General features: G+C 39.1%; 1 protein-coding gene across 2 annotated transcripts; it reads right to left on the bottom strand.

Annotated features, from left to right (window-relative positions):
* Window positions 1–1,981: 1,981 nt before the first annotated feature.
* On the bottom strand, window positions 1,982–25,834 carry setd3 (SET domain containing 3, actin histidine methyltransferase). 2 transcript variants are annotated; one of them, XM_079633217.1, is made up of 13 exons: window positions 25,683–25,834; window positions 24,090–24,217; window positions 23,361–23,453; window positions 22,006–22,154; window positions 21,229–21,301; window positions 20,199–20,455; window positions 13,693–13,751; window positions 12,424–12,538; window positions 10,943–11,017; window positions 9,867–10,033; window positions 8,679–8,764; window positions 7,954–8,138; window positions 1,982–4,237 (listed from the first exon to the last, which is right to left on the bottom strand). In XM_079633217.1, exons 2-13 carry the CDS (start codon window positions 24,190–24,192, stop codon window positions 3,785–3,787), a joined length of 1,815 nt encoding a protein of 604 aa, XP_079489343.1. In that variant the 5' UTR covers window positions 24,193–24,217; window positions 25,683–25,834; the 3' UTR covers window positions 1,982–3,784. The 2 variants fall into 2 exon arrangements, with proteins under 2 accessions (XP_079489343.1, XP_079489344.1); XM_079633218.1 differs by having other exon boundaries at window positions 7,954–8,114.
* Between the last annotated feature and the right edge of the window lie 94 nt (window positions 25,835–25,928).

Genomic DNA, 25,928 nt, shown 5'->3' with positions numbered 1-25,928 from the left:
AGTAGTGTCCAAAACTCTGAGGCCCCATCTACACTACTGTGTTTTCGTTTAGAAACACCTCTTTTTTAGATTGCACCTCCTGTCCAGACTAAAACGGCAAAATTGTAGACCTAAAACGGAGAAGTTTAGAAATGCTGCCAACCCCGTTTTGCGTTTTGAATCTCCGGAGGGCGTTTTAGTGAAGACAGGTCAAAACGGAGGACTTTAGAAACGATGACGCAGAGGCTCACGCTCGGCTCTATGATTGGGTGTCATCAGTCATGGCGTATCCTTCCCTGATACGTCAGCCACCCATCACATGACCCGTCCCCAGAAGAAAACATACAAAAACAGCCTGGACTACGTAACGTTAGTGACTGCAACATGGATAACAAATTACAAGCGTTACTGTCTTTGATGTCTTTGCTAGCAGCTGTTGTGCAAGTAAATTTTGCATTTTACAATGCTATAACTGCCTACATGTGCCTGTTTACACCGGCACGCGCATGCCCAGTGTTGGTGAATGGTCACGTGATCCGCGTTTTCAGTCGTATTAATGTGGACGGAGATCAATTCTAATACGCAGCTAAAACGCTGGTGTGAACGGAGATCGTATTTGTTTTAATTCTCCGTTTCTAAACTAAAACGCAGTAGTGTGGATGAGGCCTGAGGCTATGATTAATTATGATTTACACCTTGAAATACAGTTCATGAGTTTAAAATGTCATAAAAAGCAAAAAAATATTCTGCTCTAGCTACATCACTTATCGAAATTAATTGTGACACTGATCATGTGACTGTTTACAGATGATCAGTTGTTTTTGCTTTCTACTAGAGAACTTGAACATCTATTATTGTGGCCTTAATGTACCTCGAGCGCTGTTGTAAAAAAAAAAAAAAAAAAGCTTTAAGTCCCAGAAGTTCATTTGAATTGAATTACACTTAACTCAACTTTCACTAGTAGTCTCAAACTTTGGACCTCATTGTAGATGGTTTTCTGAAACAATGGTTTTCCCCATGTCATCAGGCTGTAAAACCCTTTCTGGAACATTTATTTTTAAGCATGCAACTTAAAAAGTCATCTCTTCATGTCAACAGTGCCGGTCGGGCCTCCACCACTTAACGCCCATGTAAATGTGACCTCGCAACCTTGGAAAAAAGCCCCCCTCCCTCAAGTATGGCACATGTATTGGTAAATACTTGCATGACAATGGGCCCTCCGCCCAGGGCCTGACGGCATTCTATATTAATAGAAGCGCTGTATATTATTCATAGGCAGAATTACTTTGGTGGCATGGTCCCAGGCCAAAGGGAGCTTCATGCACTTCTGCTCTCAGCCCTGACAAGAGGAATACTAACAATACCGGACATGTGCAGAGCTGCCCGAGTTTACCACTGCCCACACTATCGCCCATTATAATAATCTATTCAAGGATTAAAGGGGTTTTATCTTGAAGCCCATGAATAATGAATGTTGAATTTCAAAATTTAATTGCCCCGAATTAAATGATTCAAGATAATGTTTCTTTTATAAATTTGTAATGGGGCTTGGGGGGCAAAGAATGAAAAAATACATTAAATAAAACCTTTTTTTCCCCTTCAAATGAAACGAAGAATGAAAGGACAATGGACGAGCGCCCTTATGTCTCTTAATGGATTTTTTTTTTTAAAGGCCCTCTTAAAGACAGATAGACAGGTCAAAGATTTGAAGAAAAGCACTCCACCTTATTTGATTCAGGTGAAAAATGCACACAACTTTAATCTTGGACTTGTCATTGTAGACAGACTCTAATGGCTTTTACCTATACAGTCGTACTGATGTACTAGGAGTAAGTGCAATCCACTATGTATCTTCTTTATGGCTAGATCATGTTAAAGATTTGAGAATAAGTGTATTAAAGCTGTTAGCTTTCCAAAGCTATAAATCTATATACAGAAGCAGCAAGAACAAGTGGCAGGTTTCCATACACATCTTTCAACGAAAACAAACCATTCTGAACAGTATATTGAACAGTGCTGTTTATGGGCAGAACATGTTAAAAGTAATGCAGTTTCAATTTCAACATGTGATTTCAAAAAGGACAACAAAACACTGGGGGCATATTTCGATTAATTTCTCATCACCTCATACAAGTCACTACTGACGGGTTGTGTGACTGGGTAGAGACTCAAGATTTAACAATTAGGTTACCCAAAAAGCAAAACCGAGTCATTATTTACTTAGCCTTATGTGGTACCAAACCATACTTCTGCTATTTATATTATTACATTAGTAGATCAAATGCAAAAACCCCCACAAAAATGTAACTTTGTTATTATTATTTTTTTATATTATTTTTAAGTAGTAATTACACATCTCTTTGCCAGTTCATAGTGACCAAGGGGGATAAAGCTCCAAAAAAAGACAAAAATAGCCGTATGATCGCCGTGTGTGAGGAAAAGATGCAAGATTATCAGTGAATAATCACTTAAATTTCAGTCTGTTCCTTACCTAAAGCTATCATATGGCTTCAGAAGACTTGAAATGTAGTGTTCAAGTTGCCTGTATGGACCACTTTCATGAAGCTTTTTGGTGATGCGGCCCTTGGTTACCACAGCTGCAATTTTAAGCTTTAAGGTCTAAAAAAAAAACAGATTTGAAACAACATTTGGGTAAGTGAATAAGGGTAGAGGTTTCATAAGTGGGTGAACTGTTCCAGTGATTAATAGTCCCCAATGTTTTGTCGTTTAAAAGTTGACAGGAAAAGAGTTTTGCCTTGAGGGAGGTGCACATCTGTAAATGCACATCCGTCTTCATCCTGGATCAATATTTCTACTTTAACTAAATGACATTTGTTAAGGCTTAAAGATGACCACATTAGTTGCACGAGAGAACTTTGCAGTGAATACTTAAATAAAATACTAAATAAGTAAAAAAAACGATTTCCCAAAGATCCAGTATGAGAGAAGTTAGTCCTCCGAGATCATAGACTCCATGTCCATTAACTGCAAGGTTGTTCATTAGCACAGAAGAATTAAAATGAATATATATACCATACTAAAGAGTGAATGGTTTTAACACACAAACTTAGAATTACATTCACAGCAAAGAGTAACCATACGGCCACAAACAACCTCTTATCCTCTGGTTCAGGTTACAACATTCAAAACCGGAACTAATGTTCACTTTGTTGAGACTTTCAGCAACTTTACTTTGTATGTGAGTAAAGTAACTAGCGTGCATCAGTGATGATCTCTTCACAGATCAATGTCAGAACATAAAAGAGTAATGATTGTCAAGCGGCACTAAACGTCAAGCATGTTTCTGCCATGATCTACAGCAATGGCTGGTTAGAGACAAGTAAAAATCCCTAAGTCAGCATTTTAGATGACTAAACAGAAACATCCTTGGCAACGTTACCATGTTAAAGTCTTCGATATATATATATGTTTTTCATTTTGTGAAGTCTGAGCAAGCCTTCATCTAGACAGGAGTCCATATGATTGGTTACTTCCTCACGTTGTTTACCAGGAACGTTTCTGGCAGCACGAGTGAAGCTACTACAAAAGAAAAGTTGTGGCACTGATTAAAAACTCAAACGAAACAAAAAATTTAAAAAAAATAAAACAACAGGCTTTTTAATAGCTTGAGCTAGCTCATACTTAAGCTGCATTTATTAAAAAACAAAACGAACAAAAAAACATTTAAACTGAAATCCTCTGCATTTTTTTTTTGTTTAGAAAGCGTTTGCTCCTATTTGTGAGTCTCTTAAACAAAAATAAATAAATAGCAGGAACTAAGATTGCCACCGTGCTCTGGTCATGACTATTTGCCACCATCTTTTGGTTCACCTTCAGTTCGTTTGGTACTCGGGTCGTGCTTCTCAACCTCTACTGCATCACTTCCTGGAGGATCCTCTTGAGTACCATTGAGATCTTTACACTGCCCATTAAGAACGGGGGATATGGAGGAGTCCAGGCAGGCAGCGTCGGGCTTGATTTCGGCCAGGTTCATCTCCTCCTGAACGTGCTCGTCTTCTTCTTCCAGTTTGCGCAGGATGATGGGGAGTTTGGCATCGGCGTTCTCCAAAAGGGCGATGTCACTTTCTTCGTAGAGCGGCAGCGCGGCTCCTTCGTCCAGCTGCTTCTGGAAGTGCAGGCGCTTAGCCTGACCGCAGGACACGGCGCGCTCCAGAATCTCTTTCTCCGCCAGCCGTAGCTTTATAGCAATGCGGGAATGCAGGGACAGGTCGGGCTTCTCCAACATAGAGCGATCCTCCTGATCAAGACAACAACAGTGAACAGTAGAATTTGGTTGAGGGTTAGTTGCATGCAATTACTTGATTAACACTTTATTTTGATGCTCCCCAAAAGATAATCTACTGACTAGAAATAACTTTGCAAGTACATGTCAACTTATTCTACGAACCTTAACCTAACAGTCTAATATATTCCGTACTAAAACTCTTATTAGAGTTTAGTTGACATCTAGTTGCAAATGAATGAGAATTAAGCTGTATTCGGACAGGACTAGTTTTCTAAACAATGTTTGTGTTACAATTCTTATCACTGGATGTCTGTGATTTAATGTACCGATTAGGATGGGAATAAAATGGTTGTGTTTATTCCAGAGGTGGGAGTGGGAGTTTTCTAGATGTTGGCATTACAGAAGGTCATCTGCTGTGCTTGTGTGCACCACTTATGACATATGCGTTTAATTACTTGTTGATACCTTTAATTTATTATTAAAACCCTATTTAAATAAACTTGACATGAATTTATAGAAGTGGATGTTTATAATAAACCCACATACAGTGGGGAGAACAAGTATTTGATACACTGCCGATTTTGCAGGTTTTCCTACTTACAAAGCATGTAGATTTTTACCATAGGTACACTTCAACTGTGAGAGACGGAATCTAAAAATCCAGAAAATCACATTGTATGATTTTTAAATAATTAATTTGCAATTTATTGCATGGCATACAGTGCTATGCATAAGTTTAGACACCCATGCTAAAGTTGACTAAAAAGAGGAATAAAAAATCATCTTTTGGAAACTGAACTTAATGCCTTAATTTAAAAAAATAGGAAAAATCCAACCTTTAAGGACACCAATTTTCTTTGTGAATGAATAATGTATCGTAAATAAATAAATGTTCTTCCTTAAAATACAGGGTGCATAAGTTTGGACACCCCTATGTTAAACTCCCATAGAGGCAGGCAGATTTTTATTTTTAAAGGCCAGTTACTATATGGATCCAGGATACTCAGCATCCTGATAAAGTTCCCTTGGCCTCTGAAATTAAAATAGCCCCACATCATCACACACTCTTCACTATACCTGGAGATTGGCATGGAGTACTTTCCATAAGATCATCTCTCAATGCAAATCAAACCAGCTGTTAGGCTAACTGAAATAAAACCATGCCAATCTCTAGGTATGGTGAAGGGTATGTGATGATGTGGGGCTATTTTAATTCCAAAGGCCAGGGGAACTTTATCAGGATGCAGAGTATCCTGGATCCATGAAGTAACTGGCCTTTAAAAATAAAAATCTGCCTGCCTCTATGGGAGTTTAACATAGGGGTGTCCAAACTTATGCACCCTGTATTTTAAGGAAGAACATTTATTTATTTACGATACATTATTCATTCACAACGAAAATTGGTGTCCTTAAAGGTTGGATTTTTCCTATTTTTTTTAATTAAGGCATTAAGTTCAATTTCCAAAAGATGATTTTTTATTCCTCTTTTTAGTCAACTTTAGCATGGGTGTCTAAACTTATGCATAGCACTGTAAGTATTTGATCACCTACCAACCAGTAAGAATTCCAGCTCTCACAGACCTGTTAGTTTTTCTTTAAGAAGCCCTCCTGTTCTCCACACATTACCTGTATTAAAGGGATAGTTCACTTTCAAATAAAAATTCTGTCATCATTTACTCACCCTCAAGTTGTTTCAAACCTGTATTAATTTATTTCTTCTGCTGAACACAAAGAAAGATATTTTGAAGAATGTCAGTAACCAAACAGTAGTCTGTACCCATTGACTTCCATAGTAATTTTTTTTCCTACTATGGAAGTCAATGGGTACAGACTACTGTTTGGTTACTGACATTCTTCAAAATATCTTTCTTTGCGTTCAGCAGAAGAAATAAATTAATACAGGTTTGAAACAACTTGAGGGTGAGTAAATGATGACAGAATTTTTATTTGAAAGTGAACTATCCCTTTAACTGCACCTGTTTGAACTCTTTACCTGTATAAAAGACACCTGTCCACACACACTCAATCAAACAGACTCCAACCTCTTCACAATGGCCAAGACCAGAGAGCAGTGTAAGGACATCAGGGATAAAATTGTAGACCTGCACAAGGCTGGGATGGGCTACAGGACAATAGGCAAGCAGCTTGGTGAGAAGGCAACAACTGTTGACACAATTATTAGAAAATGGAAGAAGTTCTGGATGACGGTCAATCACCCTCAGTCTGGGGCACCATCAATGATCATGAGGAAGGTGAGGGATCAGCCCAGAACTACACGGCAGGACCTGGTCAATGACCTGAAAGAGCTGGGACCACAGTCTCAAAGAAAACCATTAGTTACACACTACGCCGTCATGGATTAAAATCCTGCAGCGCACGGAAGGTCCCCCTGCTCAAGCCAGCGCATGTGCAGGCCCGTCTGAAGTTTGCCAATGACCATCTGGATGATCCAGAGGAGGAATGGAAGATGGTCATGTGGTCTGATGAGACAAAAATAGAGCTTTTTGGTCTAAACTCCACTCACCGTGTTTGGAGGAAGGAGGATGAGTACAACCACAAGAACACCATCCCAACCGTGAAGCATGGAGGTGGAAACATCATTCTTTGGGGATGCTTTTCTGCAAAGGGGACAGGACGACTGCACTGTATTGAGGGGAGGATGGATCCTCCCCTCAGAATGGTCTTCCAGCATGACAACGACCCGAAACACACAGCCAGGACAACTAAGGAGTGGCTCCGTAAGAAGCATCTCAAGGTCCCGGGGTGATCTAGCCAGTCTCCAGACCTGAACCCAATAGAAAATCTTTGGAGGGAGCTGAAAGTCCGTATTGCCCAGCGACAGCCCCGACACCTGAAGGACCTGGAGAAGGTCTGTATGGAGGAGTGGGCCAAAATCCCTGCTGCAGTGTGTGCAAACCTGGTCAAGAACTACAGGAAACGTATGATCTCTGTAATTGCAAATAAAGGTTTCTGTACCAAATATTAAGTTCTGCTTTTCTGATGCATCAAAAATGTATGTCATGCAATAAAATGCTAATTAATTTATTAAAAATCATACAATGTGAATTTCTGGATTTTTGTTTTAGATTCCATCACTCACAGTTGAAGAGTACCTATGATAAAAATTACAGACTTCTACATGCTTTGTAAGTGGGAAAACCTGCAAAATCGGCAGTGTATCAAATACTTGTTCTCCCCACTGTAAGCGAGCAGAGACATGCATCTTACTAGACATTAAAATCAAAATGGGCAGTCTTTGCAGTTTCCACGATTTGGCTCAATGTATTAATTTTAATTAATGTATTAATTTTTTCGTCGGATACCATTCATGTTGAAATTAAATGAATATAAAGCACGTCTGCAATCGCAAACATTAGCATCCGGACAGGGTTAGATTTCTCAGAGGACCGTTTAGTTTGCCGAAAAACAGTAGGTAATTTAATTATTTACTGAAGTTGCGTTTTAAAATCACGAAGTGCGCTTGTGAAACATGAATTTCTCTAATGTCCTCCATGAAAACTAGTCAGTCTGAATAGGGCTTGAGTTGACATGTAGTTGCGAAATCACTTAGAATTTAGTTAGTAGAAATAAAGTATAACCGATAATAAGAAATGTTTCTAGCATATTCTACCTTAGTTCCCTATTCAATTTAAATGTTTCAACAACTTAAAGATGCTTTGTAATATTTGTGTGAAAAGTTCATATATCGTTTGACATGATTCCAGCACCTCTGAGGTCGTCTTGTAGGTTTTGAGAAGCAGCGCAGCCCGTGTTTCCAGGAACGTCCACAGCTTGATTTCGTTCTCCCAGCTGACAGGGAATTCAGTGTTGCCCAGGGTGAAGATCTTGTTGATGGCGTGATCGCCCACCAGGTAGTCCCTGAGTTCCTCTGCAATCAGAAATGCACACCTCTCTAGTTAAGGGAGTAATCTGCTGTGCAAGTGAGCCGGCAGGTCTGATCTGTGACGATTATGTAAGGTATGATTACACGGCTGCTATCGAGATGAAAGGGCTTGCCGAACGAGTGCTTCGCACGCGCACAACGCTGAATCCTGTCACACCAGTAAAAAAGAAGCCCCCAGCACAGGGGCCGCGCTTCGTTTAAAAATTAACATAAAAATTCTGAATAATGTATCAACTCAGACTTAAGAGGTCTTGCCAGAGGACATGGCCTTGCTTTATGGGATTTATGACAAAAACTTCTCTTACATGGATGCTAATAAATATTTCACTGACTCTGGATCAGTCCTTCCACACATCTGCCACACTGTCTTGATCAATTAAACACCTGAGGGGGACTTGTTTAGGCTTCATTGTCCTGTCTAGTTTAGTGTAAGGATGTGATATGGAATAAGGCATCTCACTTCCTGATTTATGGACCATAGGTGGCCACTGGTGTACATTAGTGCCAGGCGTGATGGTATCAGGACAAAAGAAAAGAAAAGATTCTTACCTTCAGTCATGCAGAAGACACGCAGGAAGGCCAGGAGTTGAGCGGATATGGGCGGCTCGCTGCAGTGCAGGGCAAAGATACTGGACCTGAGGAGGAGAAGAACCGGAGAGGGTTCAAAGCACCAACTGACTCCCCCACCCCACCACCCATCTCAAATTAAACCCCAATTAACTCCAGCGGAACGGGCAGGTGCTAATGGAAGCCTCCTGCCTGCACGAGACCGCGGCGCTGCTCCCCGTCGCATGACAACTGATTGATCTGAAGCGATGAGAGGCCACTGAACTTGATGCATTTTTAAAAACACGCTCAATCATTTATAATTTACCGTTTAATTACTGGAGCATATCTATGGCCTCTTCCTGTCTGCCTTACAGGGGGATGAAAAGAAGCATCTTGACTCTGACCTGAATCAAAAGGTAATTTCATACGGGCCTGTGAGGATTTTTTTTAAGAGACTTAAAGGATATTGATCTGTGTGATAGAAAGTTCACTGATAGTATTATGCCACAATAGAAGAGGTTTTACAGCACTGTAATTCTGTTACACCTGTATGATGATTCTTGCAGCAGTAAAACTCACCACTGAGACCTCTAGGATTGAATCGGATGTTAACATGAGATTCGAATACCTTACACATTACATTTACAAAAAGAGAAGGAAATGCTTTTCTAAGGGTATGGAGAAGTAAAGTAATATGAATTACATGTACACTGCCCTCCAGTGCTGATGTTATCTATCAGCTAATATAATAATAATTTATTTAGTTTTATTATTAAAAAGTTCTCAAACTAAAACTTGATTACCATGAAATGATTTGTTTTCCAAGTGAATAAGAAGTTTCAATAACCACTTAAAGACATGTTACAAGACGTGTTTCAAAAATTGGTCATTTAAAAGACACGTTTTCCATTGCCTCTTTTGGCTCATCTTTACTAAAGAAAATAATAATGGAGGGAAAATTTATAAGCTATATAAAAAAAATCATCATTAGCTATACATATATATAATAATAATTTAATTAATAAATGCATAATTTATGCAATGCAATTATGAGGTCAGATACGTTTATATTGAATTAAAACTAGACTAAACACTAAAGTAATAATGCTAAAAAAAAGAAAAGAAGAAAAGCTAGTCAAAGACCTGACTCTACATAGATCATGTGTCATTTCTGAACAGGATACTCACGCAGGAATCCCTGCACGTGCCAGAACCTCTGCCTTCATGGCATACAAACGCTCGCTCTTGCTCACACCCAGCTTAATTTTCACGCGGTCGTGTGCGTTGTCCTCAAAGAAGAAACCATTGTGGATCACAAACTCTGCATTGGATCTCGTACCATAGAATATGTAGATCTGAGGGAAAATAAAGGGAAGAACTTTGTAATTTGACACATTCCTACAACAAAGCATAATTGGCACTGCCTTTTATTTCATAGCGGAAGTAGACATGGACACCTGGACGCACAGGTCTATGGGAATGGATGCAAAATTACACAGTGGCAATTTAGCCCTAAAACTTCCTTCCCACACTACCGTCCTCTCAAAACACCGCTCACGTCTTCCCCTCAACAATACATCCACAAAATTTACAGATAATGCTGTGCAGAAAGTGTGTGAGAGAGAGAGAGAGAGAGAGAGAGAGAGATAAAAACATAGTGCTGAAGAGAAAGAGAGGGGGCGAGAGAGAAGCACAGTTCAATCCTGTTCTCAGCCTCTCCACAGTGAGTTCCGGCCCAGTGCGAAATCAGCAGCAGGAATCAGGGATCAAACGGCTCTGTACGGAGCGACGAAACAGCCCCTCCTACTCCCCCCAACGCTTGTCCGAGTCCCACACACCGGCCCCCGCACTCTCTTTCTTCTTCTTCCACTGGCTGTCTCTGCGAATCTTATCAAATAATTCACATTCTGGAGAGAGGGGGGGGTATACCTGGCCTGTCACTGTGTGCCCTGCATATCCGCTCTCCCCATGGCTGGATCTGAATGCCTGCGCTCTGATATTACCCCCGGGCCTTCGTAATGGCTGCTGGCTGATAAATGCATCACGGAAGCACAAGCATAGAGCAATAGCGCGAGGTGAGAGTGCGCGAATAGAAATTGAAAATGTACAAGAGCATTAGGTGGACAGTGCATGGCACGAAATCCACCCGCTGATTTTTGTCAATCGCATAGAGAGATGTGAAACTGTCCGCAATATTTCTGCTGTAACAGACTAATTGTGACCTGTAAACAGTTGAGCTGCTGTGATGGTGTTGTAAGACCCACCTGTTCGCCCTCTTTGTAATCTTTGAGAGCTACGCATTCGCATCGGTCATCCTCTAGATTGTAGCCGGTCGTAATCTAGAGCAGAACAGAAAAAGACTTGTTAACATTTGAGTCACGTCATATACTCTGGAGGCATATTATTCATACAAGATACTGATTCCGCTATAATATATGAGAGCTGTATGCATACGTGTGTATTTTTTTAAGAAAAAAAAAACACTTTTAATTAGCAAGAATGCATTAAATTGATCAAAAGTGACAGTAAAAACTTTCACATTGTTATAAAAAATTATATTTCCAAAAAAAGCTGTTCTTCTAAGCTTTCTAATAATCAATGGATCCTGAAAAAAAAATTAAGCAACTGTTTTTAACATTTATAAGAAATATGAGACCACAAACTTATGAACGGTAGTGTGTATATGAATTATATTTCACATGAACAAATGGAGAATACGTTTAAATAAGCAGTACAATGGGACAAAAGTTCAAGGATTCATGTTAGCCTTTTTTAATGAACTGTCCCACCTTATTTTATATGAAATATAGTCTCTAAGACTTATCTATCCACTGACATCATCAAAAGCCACTTTTTAACGCCACTTTTCCCAGTTCAAGTGTTGGCATTGTTACTGCATTTTGTTTACACCTTTTCACTGGCCGTTTGTTACCAGATCACTGGAAACAGATTTTAATATCAGGTGTAAAAGAGCTCGAGTCAACAAAAACCTGTATCTTTCTGTTTTTGCGTTAAATACCGGTACAAACAATTAGGAACCACAACTGCAAGGCTATTTCATTAAATATTTCTGTGGGTGGGAAAAATATCAAAATAAAAACCAACAAATAAAATGGCACTTACTAATGGTTATAGAGCCAACCTATTAAAATAACACACCCTAACAAATACAATCCTTCACGATTAAACCTCTCAAAATCTTAAGAAATCAACTAAATCAAATAATCTTTGAGTAAATTGTACGGAAAAACACTGCTACCAAAAAATACAATATGTTTTTATTAAACCTTAACCAGGGGATTACCAGAAAAACATTTCATTACACATTTTAATGACTGTGATTTTCAATGCACATGGTAATTTGAAACAAAACTTCATTTGAGGATATAAGTGCATTACAGAGTCATATGAACAGAGGCGATATATTGCTCTGTGGCAAGAGCTGCTGAGCACAATCAAAGACAAATTATCCAAATAAATATAAAAGAACCCTTGGGATGAAGGCATAATCTACCGAAAAATCGCATTAGACTTTGCTCCCGCATTCCTTAAAAGTAAATGTTTTCCCCCTGTACATCAAGATTGCAATACAAGTGAAAGCACTGTAAACGTCCATGTCATGGAGGAATATTTGTTAAAAAAATAAAAAAATGGCTGAACTGAATTGGTTACAAAAACCTTCTGCTACCCATACATGATTTGACGGGGAGTTCTGTATTGGTTTTGCAGCACTCTGTGGACTCACCAGGCCGTTGGTGTGGTTGCACATGTCCCAGAGAGGGATGAGGGCCAGTGTGACCCGACTTCCGTCTGCAGTAGGAATCTGGTTTTGACGAGTCATTACAGAAGACACAGCCCACCTGATATACAAAATGGCATCACTTCATTACAGATTCAAAACACTACTAAAATGTACGGTACATGTTAAAAGGAAATATAATGGAAAACAGGAGTCAAAGTAAAAAAAAAACTTTTAACATGACTTTAACAAATTAAAAAAAAAACATGTATGGACACTAAGCTGCAAAAGTAGGTAATTCAGATATCTTCATGGTATTTATGTCACAACCTTTAGAACATTAAATTCCATGTGAACCGGACTGTTGCGACCGATTTTACTTCAGTATTGCGATGCATTTCCAATTGAAATTGAATATTGAAATGAGAGAGGAAAAAAATGCAGATGGGGCTTGATTTTAGCACCTACATGTCATCTCTTGCTCGCAGCAGACAGAGGTTAAGTATATTCTATTCAACATTATGAAGACAACTCATTTTTTCTGTGAGCTAATTGTCTAGTAATGCGTGCGAACTAAGTAAATGGGGTCAATATTGATTTCATCAGGACTTGATTTGATTTAGTATTCTGAATAGGCAGCGCTGTTGCGCATTTCATTTGCAAAAATTAATCAAAACAGGGGTCAATTGCATACAAAATTCCTAAAATGTACAAGGATAAAAATTACCTTTTTAGTTCTTAAGGCCAGTGAGAGGGTTGAAAATAATCATGTAAAACTAAATTACAACTGAAAGAAAATCTTCTTCCATTACGAGTGGACTTCAGATTTAAATAAAGTACAGAATACAGCTGCTTTATTAGCTTGCATTAGGCAATATAATGACCTTAAATCTGAATTTGTCCAGAAGAGAAAAATTCTTACTTATCTAGTCTAAATAATCTGGACATCATTTATTAAAAGGAACTTGAAGTCCACCGAAGACAACATTAGCTGTGACAAGACGCTATTCCATTCTCTTCACACATTACCCAACGGGAGCACAGACTTGCATCATATTCAACAATCTGAAGATGAAAGGGGACCAATGATAAATTATTCCTTCACAGATAATTTGGTGCTAATGAAAGAACAATGAGAACAAACGCCTCATTTTTAAAGGCCATCGCGTAGCCCTACAAGCAACCTACGGCTCATCTTCCTGCTCTTTTTCTTTTTTGAACCTCAGCAGGGAAGAGAAGTTCCTTTTTTTAACATAGTAGGACATTTCAACCAACCTGTAGTCGTCAAAGGTAAAAGCATCCTTCAAGGGCAGTTTGCTGGCGTTCAGTTGAGTCTGGGAATTGAAGATGAAGAACACAGAGTGGAGGGAAGGAAAAAGGAGAAAAGAGTAAAGGACCAGAGAGAAGGAGATATGGAGGTAGAGGGGAAAAGGAGGAAAGAAAAGAGAGAGAGGGGGAAAAAAACACAAATCAGTCAGTGGAATTTCATTATGTGGCTGCCTAACAGATCCTAACAAGAGTGTAGCCAGGCAAAGAGCGTCCAGTGGTGCTATGCAAGGATCATGGTGGCATTAGCCCCCCATACATCACTGTCAACTTAATTTGTTGTGCCCAGCAGCCGTCATAAATCTGCTTCATCAATTTGTGTGACAGAGAGCCACTGGTGCCACAGAAATCTACATTTAAAGCCACAGACTCGCTCCCTCCAAGGGCTCATTTGCAGCGGGTGTCATGTAGAGGGGGGGGGAAAAAGCTACAATCCCGAAGAAAAGGAAAAAAAGGTAGGGAGCAAAGAATGCCAGGGTCTAATTCAGCCGGCCCGTAGCACCCTCCTGAACATGCAAAATGAGCCATAAAAATAGATGTAGGTATGAAGCAGAGAGTGAAGGATATTCTTCTTTTCCCCCACAGGTACTCTCATGGCTGTGTGTGTGGTGCTTGTCCTGTGAAATGAAGCACTGTACTCCACAATGAGGTACCGTGAAAACCATAATGGTGCTGATATGTATATAACACAGTCCATCAAAAAGCTCGCGCTCGAATATCATAATCACGACTCAGGTGATCAGTCCATCACACAGACCGAGTGATAAGATTGCCCAACAGACACAGGAAACAAAACAACAAAAGAAAATGTGAACTTTGCAGATTTCAAAATATATATAAATCACTTACAGATATGAATACAAAATATAACCTCCATAAATGTCTCTTTGACATGAAGGTTTTCATCTTTAAAAAAATCATTTTTAATTAAATGTTACATCAACATACAGCAAATGTTTGAAAATCTATTTTAATTGTATTTTTATCAGATGTTTTTACACAAATATTGTTGGGTTGGGTATTGTTTGAATTTCTGCTTATCAGTTGTGATTCTTATCGATTCCTAATTTAAATTCCAATAAAGTAAAAAAAACAAAAACAACTTGTAAATCATTCAGATTTATTCTAAGTCGTATTGCAAAACATTTCATTGTAGCTGAATACCATGAACAAAAATCAAGAGGCTAAAGAAACACTTTAAAAATACCATAACAAAAACAACTAGCCTAACTAATATAAAGTTCAAGCATTATTAAAGACAAGTAAACAAAAGAACAAATAAGCAATCGCACAAATAAATACAACTGAAATGTATGATTGAAATAAACAAATTAAGATTTTCAGGTACCGGTATTCAGAAACTATTAAATCAAAATGTAAAAAACACTGCATTTTAGAAATAAAATATACATTACAAATATCGTTACAAAAGTTATTCAGTCAAGAATTTGTTTGATTAACGGCAGCAGGAATATTAGGCTGCTGTCACTTTAAGAGCTGCACGGATCCAATATACTGTTACACGTGTTTTCGCCAACTGTACTCCACAGTGAGGTACCTTCACTCAAGACGTGGAAGAGAAATCAAGTTCAGTATTGCGCACTATACAGTATGAGACAGCTTTCTGTGCGCACGTTTTGGATGTGTGTGCAGCACAGTAAAGTGTGTGGGTCTCCTTGCGCTTGAATGGTTTAAAGTTAAATGAAAATGCACACAAAGGTATCGATAAGAGGAATAAAACATTTTATAACAAGAATCCGGTTCCAGGATTGGAATCCGCAGCCCTAATCATGAGTTGATAAGCAAATAGATTAAAACAAAGTAAAGTTAAAATAAAAGCAATCAAGTTAAAAAATTACTAAAAAAAAATAATAATTTACAGTATTTGTTTACCTGCAAGTCATGTAACCATTAACTGACATCTAAGAACTGGAAACATTAACTTAAAATACTTATTTGAAGTACATCCTAAGATTAGGCTAAATCAAAGGGGATCAGCTGACCAAAAGTTGGGGAATCTCTGCTGTAACCAACCGAGACTCAAGGTCGAATATACAAAATTCAGTGAGTAGTATCTTTAAAATACTTATTTTATGGTGCTTTTAAATGCACACAATGTGCTTATGTTGTATGGAAATGAGCAGCGTGAACACTCCTTTAGTTGGTGTTCCAAAAATATCTCTTTTAGTTTTCCATGGAAGAAAGTTATCCGAGCTTGGAACGATAAGGCGAGTAATTGAAGACAGAATTTTAATTTTTTCCAAGTAGTGTGCTCCTTCACAGATGTCTCAGAGACAAACGTGCGCATACTGGAAAGAGGGCGCAAACCCATGCTGCACCATTAGGCTCACAAACTGAGGAATAGAAGCATTAAATGCAAGCGCTCAGAAGAAGTGGATAACTTTTACCTTCCACGTCTCTCCCCATTAATCAATTTCCCTGACACTAATTGAGCCCCGTATTCCCCCTTGCTGCTCTGGAACCCACACACACTGACACAGTGTGGTCACATCATTTCTTTGCCTGTAACTCAGTGTGTCGGCAGAGTAGAGTCCAGTTTTGAAATTGTTGAAGCCCTACAGCAGAGTGTGAGAACATGTGCATCGGCTGCCCCTGCTGTGAGTAACCAGGCAAAGGTGTAACACACTCAGGTGGATGAAGGTGTACAGGTCAGCTGTGATTTCATAAAGCATGACATAATAACAGAGCAAAGCCTGACCACTTCCTTTCATTTCAACCCCAATTCTAAGAAACAGGCTGACTTGGAAGCATCGCTCACGTACGCTGACGGACAACCATTAAAAGATAAGCTCTGGGTAAAGCCGGCAAGTCAGAAATCTGTGTCCTGGGTTTGAGCCTCACATTGCAGATGAAGGGAACTGGTTCATGTATGGGTGGGGGGGAAAGCATATTACAGGTTTTGATGGAAGTAATAGGGCAAATCTCCAGAGAGAGTCAAGCAGTTCTCCCCAGACTTCTTGCAGGAAGATGTGCTGAAGCCAGCTAAACAAAGTAGAATAAAAACACTTTTGCAAACCATGAACCATTACAGGCCACCTGAAAAGGGTTAAAGCGCAGTTAATGATATTTTCAGTCCTCTGAGAGCCAAATACTCGAGTGCCCAAGTACCGTAATAGATTCAATTAAGGCAATAATTAGTTGAACAGAGTGATACACCTCAGGGGGGAGGGCGAACCTGGCTGCAGAAAGGCCACGAAGAGGTCCGTCAGGAGTCCTGTGGCTAAGGATAAGGCCTCGAAGTCTGGAAAAGCGTAAAATGTGCTCAGGTAAAGACTAGAGAGGTAGTTTGAGACGAAACGGAGGTACTTTTAGACGGCACGTTTGATGAGGTGTAGTTTTCGGAGATAAAGGGCAGCTGCACTGCTGCAGGTTCATCTTGTGATGCATTAGCATCACCAGAGAGAGGTAATTCATCATGTGCCACAATGGCACCGCGGCTCAGAGAGAGACGAGGGGGGAACGGCCCTGTAAATCAATTAGAAAACAAAAGCTCCCACTACGAGTGCCTGCTCTCCTTAACGAGGACGGCGGGAAACGCGGCTAATTGGCCGGTGGCCTCCAGGAGGTCTTTCTGGAGCCGAGATCCCCGAGCACCCCATCCGCCGCCCTGGCCGGTATTAGAGAGCTTGATCAGTGCGCATGCTGAGGTTCAAAAAGGATTGATTTTTAACTTCTTACTTCTGTTACGCGGACCGTTTCAATTCTCGACTTTATGCACGTTACTGAAAATGATGAAACGGACGCATGCCTACGTCGTCGTTCGACGTCGCAAACTCTCCCTCATTTTCCGGGCTGCATCAGGAAGGTCAGACAGATATCTTCTCAGGTTTAGGGAGAGGGGGGTGGGATGAGAGCATACCACTGGGACCCTGTTCATTTCTCATCAACAACGGCAGATGCAGCACACCAAGGTTACTTTGCATTCGCTGCATACCGGGGTCACCTTATGAGGTTCACCTCCCCCACACACGCACGCATTCGGCCCCAATGAGGAAGGTACGGTTATCATTGGTCCCCCGCGGACACGGGAGGCGCTTGGATACTCCTCCGAGGGCGCTCGGCGTTGACAACAGCCTATCCCTCTTCACACAGGCAAATATATAAAAAGCTCCTCAATTCCAGCAGGTGAAGGGCCTTGCTTTCTCACTTCTTCTCGAGGAAAGGAGGGGGGGGGGGTGAGGCAAGGACCAGATAAAGCAGGCAGTGGGAGGAAGTAGAAGAAGGGGGGGCTGGGGTTGTCAGTCATGTGTGGAAGGTACATTCAGGTCAATTCAATTCAAAGCCAATGCGACAAGCTAATTTTCCAGCCCGGTCATCTGCGGCCGCCTCAGAAGAGAGGCTGACATTGACAGTAGTCATTACAGTGACACTGGCTCCCAACCTGAAGAGCCAAGAGGAGAGGAGCGGACAGGACACTCACTGAAGGGCCGGCAAAACAACCCTCCCCCCTCAACAGAACAGAGCTTTATGAGCAAAAAGAGTCATGTTCATTTTACTCTGAACTCCTGCCAGAATGCACAGAGAATCCTTCTGTTCATTAAAAGGTTTACTCGGCGTGATCAATGTGTAACTCATTACGCCAAGAGGTCATCAGGTCCTCCAGCTTTATTTGAGCAATACAAACTTTACCAAGTTCGTTTCGGAGGAAGTAACATTTCATTTAGACCAGTACCCTTGGAAGCTTAACTCACTTCTGCCACCTAATGGACTACATATTCAAATTGAAATCGTTCACTACATATACAAATTGATTAACTTTCGGATGACTGATGCCGGCGGCTTAAAGTAGCAGATGCATATATTTCAGTTTATTGTGTTTCCTGTTATTTGTCTCAGTCGCTGTATAGAAAACAGTATAAATACACTTGATTAAAGTTATTAACGGAGAAACAATAATGCAGCTCCTAATTACACTCCCACCCCCTTTTATAAACTAGAAAACATTTAATAAAGAAAATGTCAACAGATTTGCAGACAAAATGACAAATACATTAACTATCCACATGAATATTTGATGCCTTATCTTGACAGTAATGTGAAATATTAGTTTCTTTTCCCTAATTGACAGTCATCTAATGAAAGAAACAAAATGTACCAGCAAAGATTTCGAATGAAAATTGGAGAGAACTGGGAAGAGCATATTATTGCTTCCTTAATAGCTAAGAGGAGGTCCAAGAACCAGGATAAAACTTATTGGACAGATCACATGCCGGTCGAAATGAACTGCCATCTCAATGTGTCTGCATAACACTGAAATTACATTTTATAGTCATATCATTCACTTTTTGTAAACAAAGTGGAAATAAAATACATCCTAGAACTTACCAGGTGACGCTACAACAGAATATTAAGCATTAATATTTGACTGGACTTATGCAAAATCAAAACTTATTTTTGTTTAGTTTCAATGAGATATCTACAATTATAAATATTTACTTCTGAAGTGACAAGAAGATTTTATAGGATAAAAGTACATTTCTATTTAATTTCTTATTTCTATATAATTTCTAATTCCTTATTGTAACAGAGCAAAAAGTATCAATAATATTTATCATTAGCATATAATTTTTGTCCAGCACTAAAATTTAAAACTTAAGACATGCGGTTATTAAAAATATATATATATTAAAAAAAAAACGAATTCAAGCCCACTTATGTTTAGCTTTGAACACTACTTTGAGGGATACACATCTCCCCCTGCTGGTCAAAGATTGCCACTGCAGCACCATCTCTGAGCCATGTCAATGGCAGCTTATCAGGGGCCCTGAAATTGGGTGCAAGAGGGCATTATAAAGCTCCTTTTACCCATCTCCAATGTGCCTTCAACAGCAGGGATCCTTTTAAAACTGGATTTCCTCACCTCAGCAGACAGCAGTGTAAAGGACAGCTATTCATGTGGCTAGAGAGTCTGAATAACTTGTCACGCTGATTGCTTAAAAAACCCAGCACTCAAACGGCTTGCAGTCCATGAGACACAGATAGGGCTATCAGTCGCCGCACTCATCAAAACTGCCATACGTACGAGTACAACTCTATGAGTTTACTGAAGAAAGTTTGTACTTTTGTGTAGCTGAAATGTGAGAGTAGGTGCTTGAGTAGGTGCTTCAGTTAGGTCTGTAATAACAGCTGAAGTTACTTTGAAAAAGTAGGTAAATCTATGTAAAATAGTATGCAATAAACAATTAACCCATAACTTGATCACACAACATTGCATTTGGCAAACCACAAGAGGCTTTAATTGACTCTTTTTTTATATATAAAATGTATTCATGTTTTTTTTGGTAGTGTAATCAATCAGACTGTTAAGATTGTGGTTGAAAGTCACTTTTTCATTCTTCACACGCTAAATGAAAAATCAAGCCAAATGAAGGAATTAAAATATGAATAAATATATATGCATGCACACGGACTGTTGAGATAGCTGTGAGACTTACTTGGATGACTTTGTAGAAGTAGGCGTACTGTCGTGCTGTGTTTTTATATTGACTGAGCACGTCCTGTATGGCTTGTGTGGCCAGCAGGTGGCGCACTTCCTCCTCTTCAAAGTATAGGGGGGTGTCATAGTCAGCAGGCAGGGTCTTGATGTAGGGCAGCCAGGGAGAGCTGGGATTGGTCCGTTCACACAGCAAGTGGAGAGCCAGGGTCACGTTGCCCATGGCCTGTAGGATCCGGTCCTGACTGTACAGCGGCCCTGTGAATAAAGGTTCAATTAGGGGTCTGTCTGCAATGGTTTCCAGATATTAAAACAGAACTCATTCTTTTCACTTACAATTATGCTGTTTTCACGCTACCTTTTTGACGTGGACCCGTGTTTAATTTAGCAGAAAGCTTGGTTTGTTTGAGAGTTAATTCAAGTTTATATCGGGTCATGTAAACTGCAGTACAGTTACATTTTGAAAATGTGCCACTGTACAGATGGTTCAGATAACAACTAGTGTTGTTATTGTTAACTTAAACTATTAAAAAACATTTTCAGCAATTGACAAAGCTAAAATGAAAACAACATTATAATTTCACCAAAAAAAAGTAGTACATTACTATCAAAGCACATAATATAACCGTATACAGTATAAATAAAATTTAAACAGCACTAGTTCTAAATCAAATGTTTTGTAAGTGTGAAAACAACATTAATTAACATGTACATGGTAGGAGGACAATTTTAAAATACAACAAAAATTAGTTGTTATTATTATCATAAAATACAAATAAATATAACAATATAAAATCAAAAAATCAAAATCAAAAGTCAAATACATTTTCTGTGGTAATCAATAGATGCTGTTGATATTGGAGCTAAAAAAATTATTTAACCAGGGACATTAAGGTAACATTTATATAAATGTCTTGTGGTCTCCATATTCTATGCAAGGAGAGAAACATTTCCACGCTTCAATGTGGCATTGCATGTGATTGTTCGAGTTTTAGGTCAAAGACTGACATTGCTACACTATGCAAACTCACCAAGGACAGAGTTCTTGGCGGATTCCACAGTCATCAGCATTTTTCTAGGGATCCACAGGAACAGCTCCTCAGCCTGAAATGGACAGAAATTAAAATAACATGGTCAAAAAGATACATTCAAAAGCAAGTGTTACAATGTACAATTGAATAAAGATTTATTTTGATTACAGGGTTAGTTCTTTCCTGACACATTCAAATTCCACTATTTTAAACAGAAATCTTTGAAATATTGTGTACAATTACATTTTGTAAATAACAATTAGCTAAAGAACCACCAGAATATTGAACCCAATCAAGTCTGGAGGTAAAATACGACCAATCATTAACCTCTATGTATCAATCAGCACAAAAACGTTCCCCCCTAAAGCACTAACAAGGTTAATGGGGGGAAAAAACAATCTACTGCCAGTGCCAATATACAGTACAAGTTGGGTTACTTGTTTCAGCCTTCAACTGAATATATGACAGAAAAAGCAAGCACATCGCACATATAATTTGCAAGGGATGTAATCTCCATAATTTTCAAGTGTGTGTGTGTGTGATGCTAAGACCACTATCAGCATGAAGCCTGGTCCACATTGTACCTTATTGTGGCTAAGAAGAGCCAATTTAGAGACAAACAGCCTTTCAGACCAACTTGTAAAAACAATTCATCACAAAAAGATAAATAAATAAATAAAAATTCCCAACATGAAAAAAACCCCATGAAAAACGTATCAAGTCTCGACTCATCCAACTTATCATCAGTCTGCGGACTAGGTGAGGAAAAACACCAACCTTAATATCTTTGGTGGCCTTCAGACCATATCCTTCGTCTGCAAAGTTGGAGATCTCAAAACCATCACAAGAAGCCCCGCATTCTGCGGCCCAGGCCATCAGCTCGGAGAAAAAGTCTTCCCTGATTCCCTCAAACGATACAGACATCCCTGAGGAAATAATACAACCCCATCACAAGCGGATTTAGCTATTGTGTGTATATTGAACATCAGCGTGAGAAGTTCTCTCTGTAATGAATTCCATTATTCAACGGCACTCTGCTGTATTATATTGCTGTAACACCACACAAGTGAACCTAAACGGTGCTACCTATTACTCTTGTGTATCCTACTGCATAATGTGCTGTCTAATGTTTATTCTAATGGATATTTATGTGTTCTAAATGCACATCTCAGAGACGCCCACTGAGTATTTTATTAAGTAATGTGATAGGATCATTCTCAAGTCTTTACATCACTGTATAACTGAAGCTATTTCTGTGTTTGTTTCATCAACTTACTCTATGTAATGTGCATTTTGTTATCAAATTCATTCTATCAATTAAAGAAATGTACAACAAGCCATCTATTATGCCAAGTTTTCTTGTACTTTTTTATGTAGCTGGAAAGTAGTTAATCCTGTCAATATTTACTCACCCTCATGTCATACACACACACACACACACACACACACACACACACATATATGTGATCCTGGATCACAAAACCAGTCACATGGGTCAATTTTTGGCAATAGCCAACAATACATTGTATGGGTCAAAATGATCGATGTTTCTTTTATGCCAAAAATCATTAGGATATTAAGTAAAGATCATGTGCCATGAAGATATTTCGTAAATTTCCTACCATAAATATACAAAACATTTATTTTTGTGACTGAATGCAGCACAATCGCAAACATAAATGGAAAACTTTAAAGGTGATTTTCTCAATGTTTCTATTTTTTTTGCACACTCAGACTCCAGATTTTCAAATAGTTGTATCTCGGCCAAATATTGTCCTATCCTAACAAACCTTACATTAATGGAAAGCTTATTTATTCCGCTGCCATATGATGTTTAAATCTCAATTGCAAAAAATTGACCATTTGACTGGTTTTGTGGTCCAGGGTCTCTCACACACACCCCCACACACACATAATTTTGTGATAATACAAAATAATAAATTACAGATACAGAATTAATTTCATATCTGGGTAAACTATTAAAAAGTTCCACACCATCTGTTTTTCCGTCCTTTTTATTTTTGCAACTAGGTTAAATACTTAACAATAGCCAATGGCAAATCAAAGGGAAAACCACGCTACATAAAAGCTCGAGAACTGCTAAATCATATTCATGTGAAGCAATAATGTACCTTTCTGTTTCTTACGGATCTTCTCCACCAGAGCTCGGATCTGAACATATTCCTCCCACTCTTTCCCAGGAGAGGGAGCAGCGCTGCTGCACTCTGAATGGGGGAAAGAAAAGAAAACGTTCCAATAATTTATATTTATCAATCACTTATGCTTGGATCAACAGAATCCAAAAGGGGACTGTGGGGAAATAGCTCAGTGCTCTAGTTCCGAGAGTAACCAAATGCTGGCCAATTCATTCTCTTCCGGGTGCTTTTGTAAAATGTTACGGCATCTATCGGCCTGGTAAAAGTCCTTGCGCAAGAGCACGGACCGCAAATTGTCTTTGATATAAACAAATGCATGTCCTTCCCAAAATGACATGCTATTTTGGAGATATGTTTGATGTACGGTTTAAAAATGTAGATTGATGACCAAAATGATTCCATGAAGTACCACCGTACCCTTGAACACAACCTCAGGAGGCTCCATTTGTTTAAAAGCTTCAGATGATTAAATGCTAAATAGATTTACTTAAACATTAAGAAATCATTCACACGGAAGAGGTTTAATTTTCAGGATCCAGTTGCATCTTAAACACCACAACAAATATTATAACAATCATGTAATGCGATTATGGAATAATCACAAAAGCCTTTTGTGTACCAGCGATGCACACATCCATGAGAGAAAATCATTGCAACGGTATTTCAGAGCAGGAATGCAGCCATAAAGAATGCTTTTATACTCACTCTGCAGAAGTTCAGAAATTAAATTCATCATCTCTTTTGGAGAAACCACAGCTGTGGCACCGGTCCCCGATTTCTGGGTCTTCACTCTGCTCTTTTTGCCCATCTTGCTGGTCTGGGAGAGAGGATGGCTGTGGAAAATGCAAGTTGAACGCAAAAATAAATACTTTGTTTTAATTACAGCAAAAAGGAAGTAAAAATAACGCTAAAATGTGACCAGGTTGTATTCTCCTTTTTGCAGCCTAGAAGGCTGTACAGTAAATGAGCCAATAGTCTGAGACGTACTGGACTCCAGTCACTCCACACTTCTTATAAATATTTAGGTGTAAGTGGACTAGGTACAGTATATTCATAACTAAGTGGTATCCAAATAATCTCTGAATCTGAAATCACTGCCAAGAAAGCTTAATGGTCTCTGTGAGGGATTAAACGGATGGCTACAGCGAGCCAAAGGCCACTAAATCAGGTACTCTATTGTAAACAATGAGTATGTGCCTTGTACATGAAACTAATCAAATACAACATGCTTGTATGTAGTTCAATTCAATAAATGAGTCATGTGGCAGCTGTTCCCATATTTCAACTTCTTTACCTGTGCAAATTTGGGCAACGTACAAAACTGTGAGAATATTTCAATGGTAAAGCATACGTTTCGAAAGCTCCACTGGTGCACTGTTTATGATTGCAATCATACATGCATAAACTGACTTTTATATAGAATGCCATTATACATAAATTACACAATATGCATGGCCAGTTGAACTGCCAAATTTTCAAACTTGGATATTTCCATCAAATCACCCAAAGCCTACCATTTAAAAAACAATGAGAGGCACAATTGTATTACTGAAGAGCAAATTGGATTGAAACACTTAAAGTAAGCTACTTAAGACTGAAACCATCAGAGAAAAGGAGAAGCAATGCAATTATACTGGCTGACAGCAAAGACATGCTACATAAAACAAACTCAACAGATCAATATTCAGAATACAAGATCAGAATATATTAAATAATAATATCAGCAGCTTGATGCCTTAAAATAACTGGCCTTGCCCACTGCATCTATTCAAACCCACCAGTAGATGATCCTTCACACTGCACACTATTACACAGCATGTCACTCTTCATTTTAAACACTGGGTGGTCCAGTGATCAAATGCATGAATTAAAACCTTAACATACATATTCATCCATTCATATTCATCTAGCTATCTGTCTCTTCCTGGCCCAAGAATCTCAAATCCTGGTTAGCTGCCTACACAGACTTCATTTTAGGATATAAAGCGCGTTTGAAACAGACAGCTTTCAAAACGTTCAACAACATTTTGGGCAGGGTAAGTTACTCAACGCTTCAAGCTCGCCTACGACGCCCAGATATGCTGTCTAGGTAGGCAGCTCACTAGTTTTTGAGACACATTCAATGTGTTAATAATAACCAGCATGCTTGTGTTTCGCAATTTGCTGAATTAGACACCATTTACAGCGTACATTTACCACGCATTTACATGCATGTGACGTATTACATGTTGTTTAATTATACACACCTCGCGCGTATTAGTAAACATCATATTATGTCCCATTATATACCAAAACTACCTTCCAATTGACTGCAGGGATCCTCCTGTCAACCTGGAATTCAATCCTCTTCAGCTCGGTTTACTGGTAAAACCTAACCTTTCTTCAGAGACAAAGCCACGCCCTAATAAGATTTCTAAAAAGCGGATTGGGTCATTGAAGCGGTATCCCGCCCTAAGCTTGCCCAGAAACGAATTTTAATTGGATGATGTTACATACGCAACTGCATACGTGCGAGCCAATTGGTTAAAGTGTAAATGTATTTCA

This window comes from Phoxinus phoxinus (assembly GCF_949152265.1).
Source record: "Phoxinus phoxinus genome assembly, chromosome: 13".
Lineage (NCBI taxonomy): Eukaryota > Metazoa > Chordata > Actinopteri > Cypriniformes > Leuciscidae > Phoxinus > Phoxinus phoxinus.
This window is presented reverse-complemented; position numbering and strand designations above follow the sequence as displayed.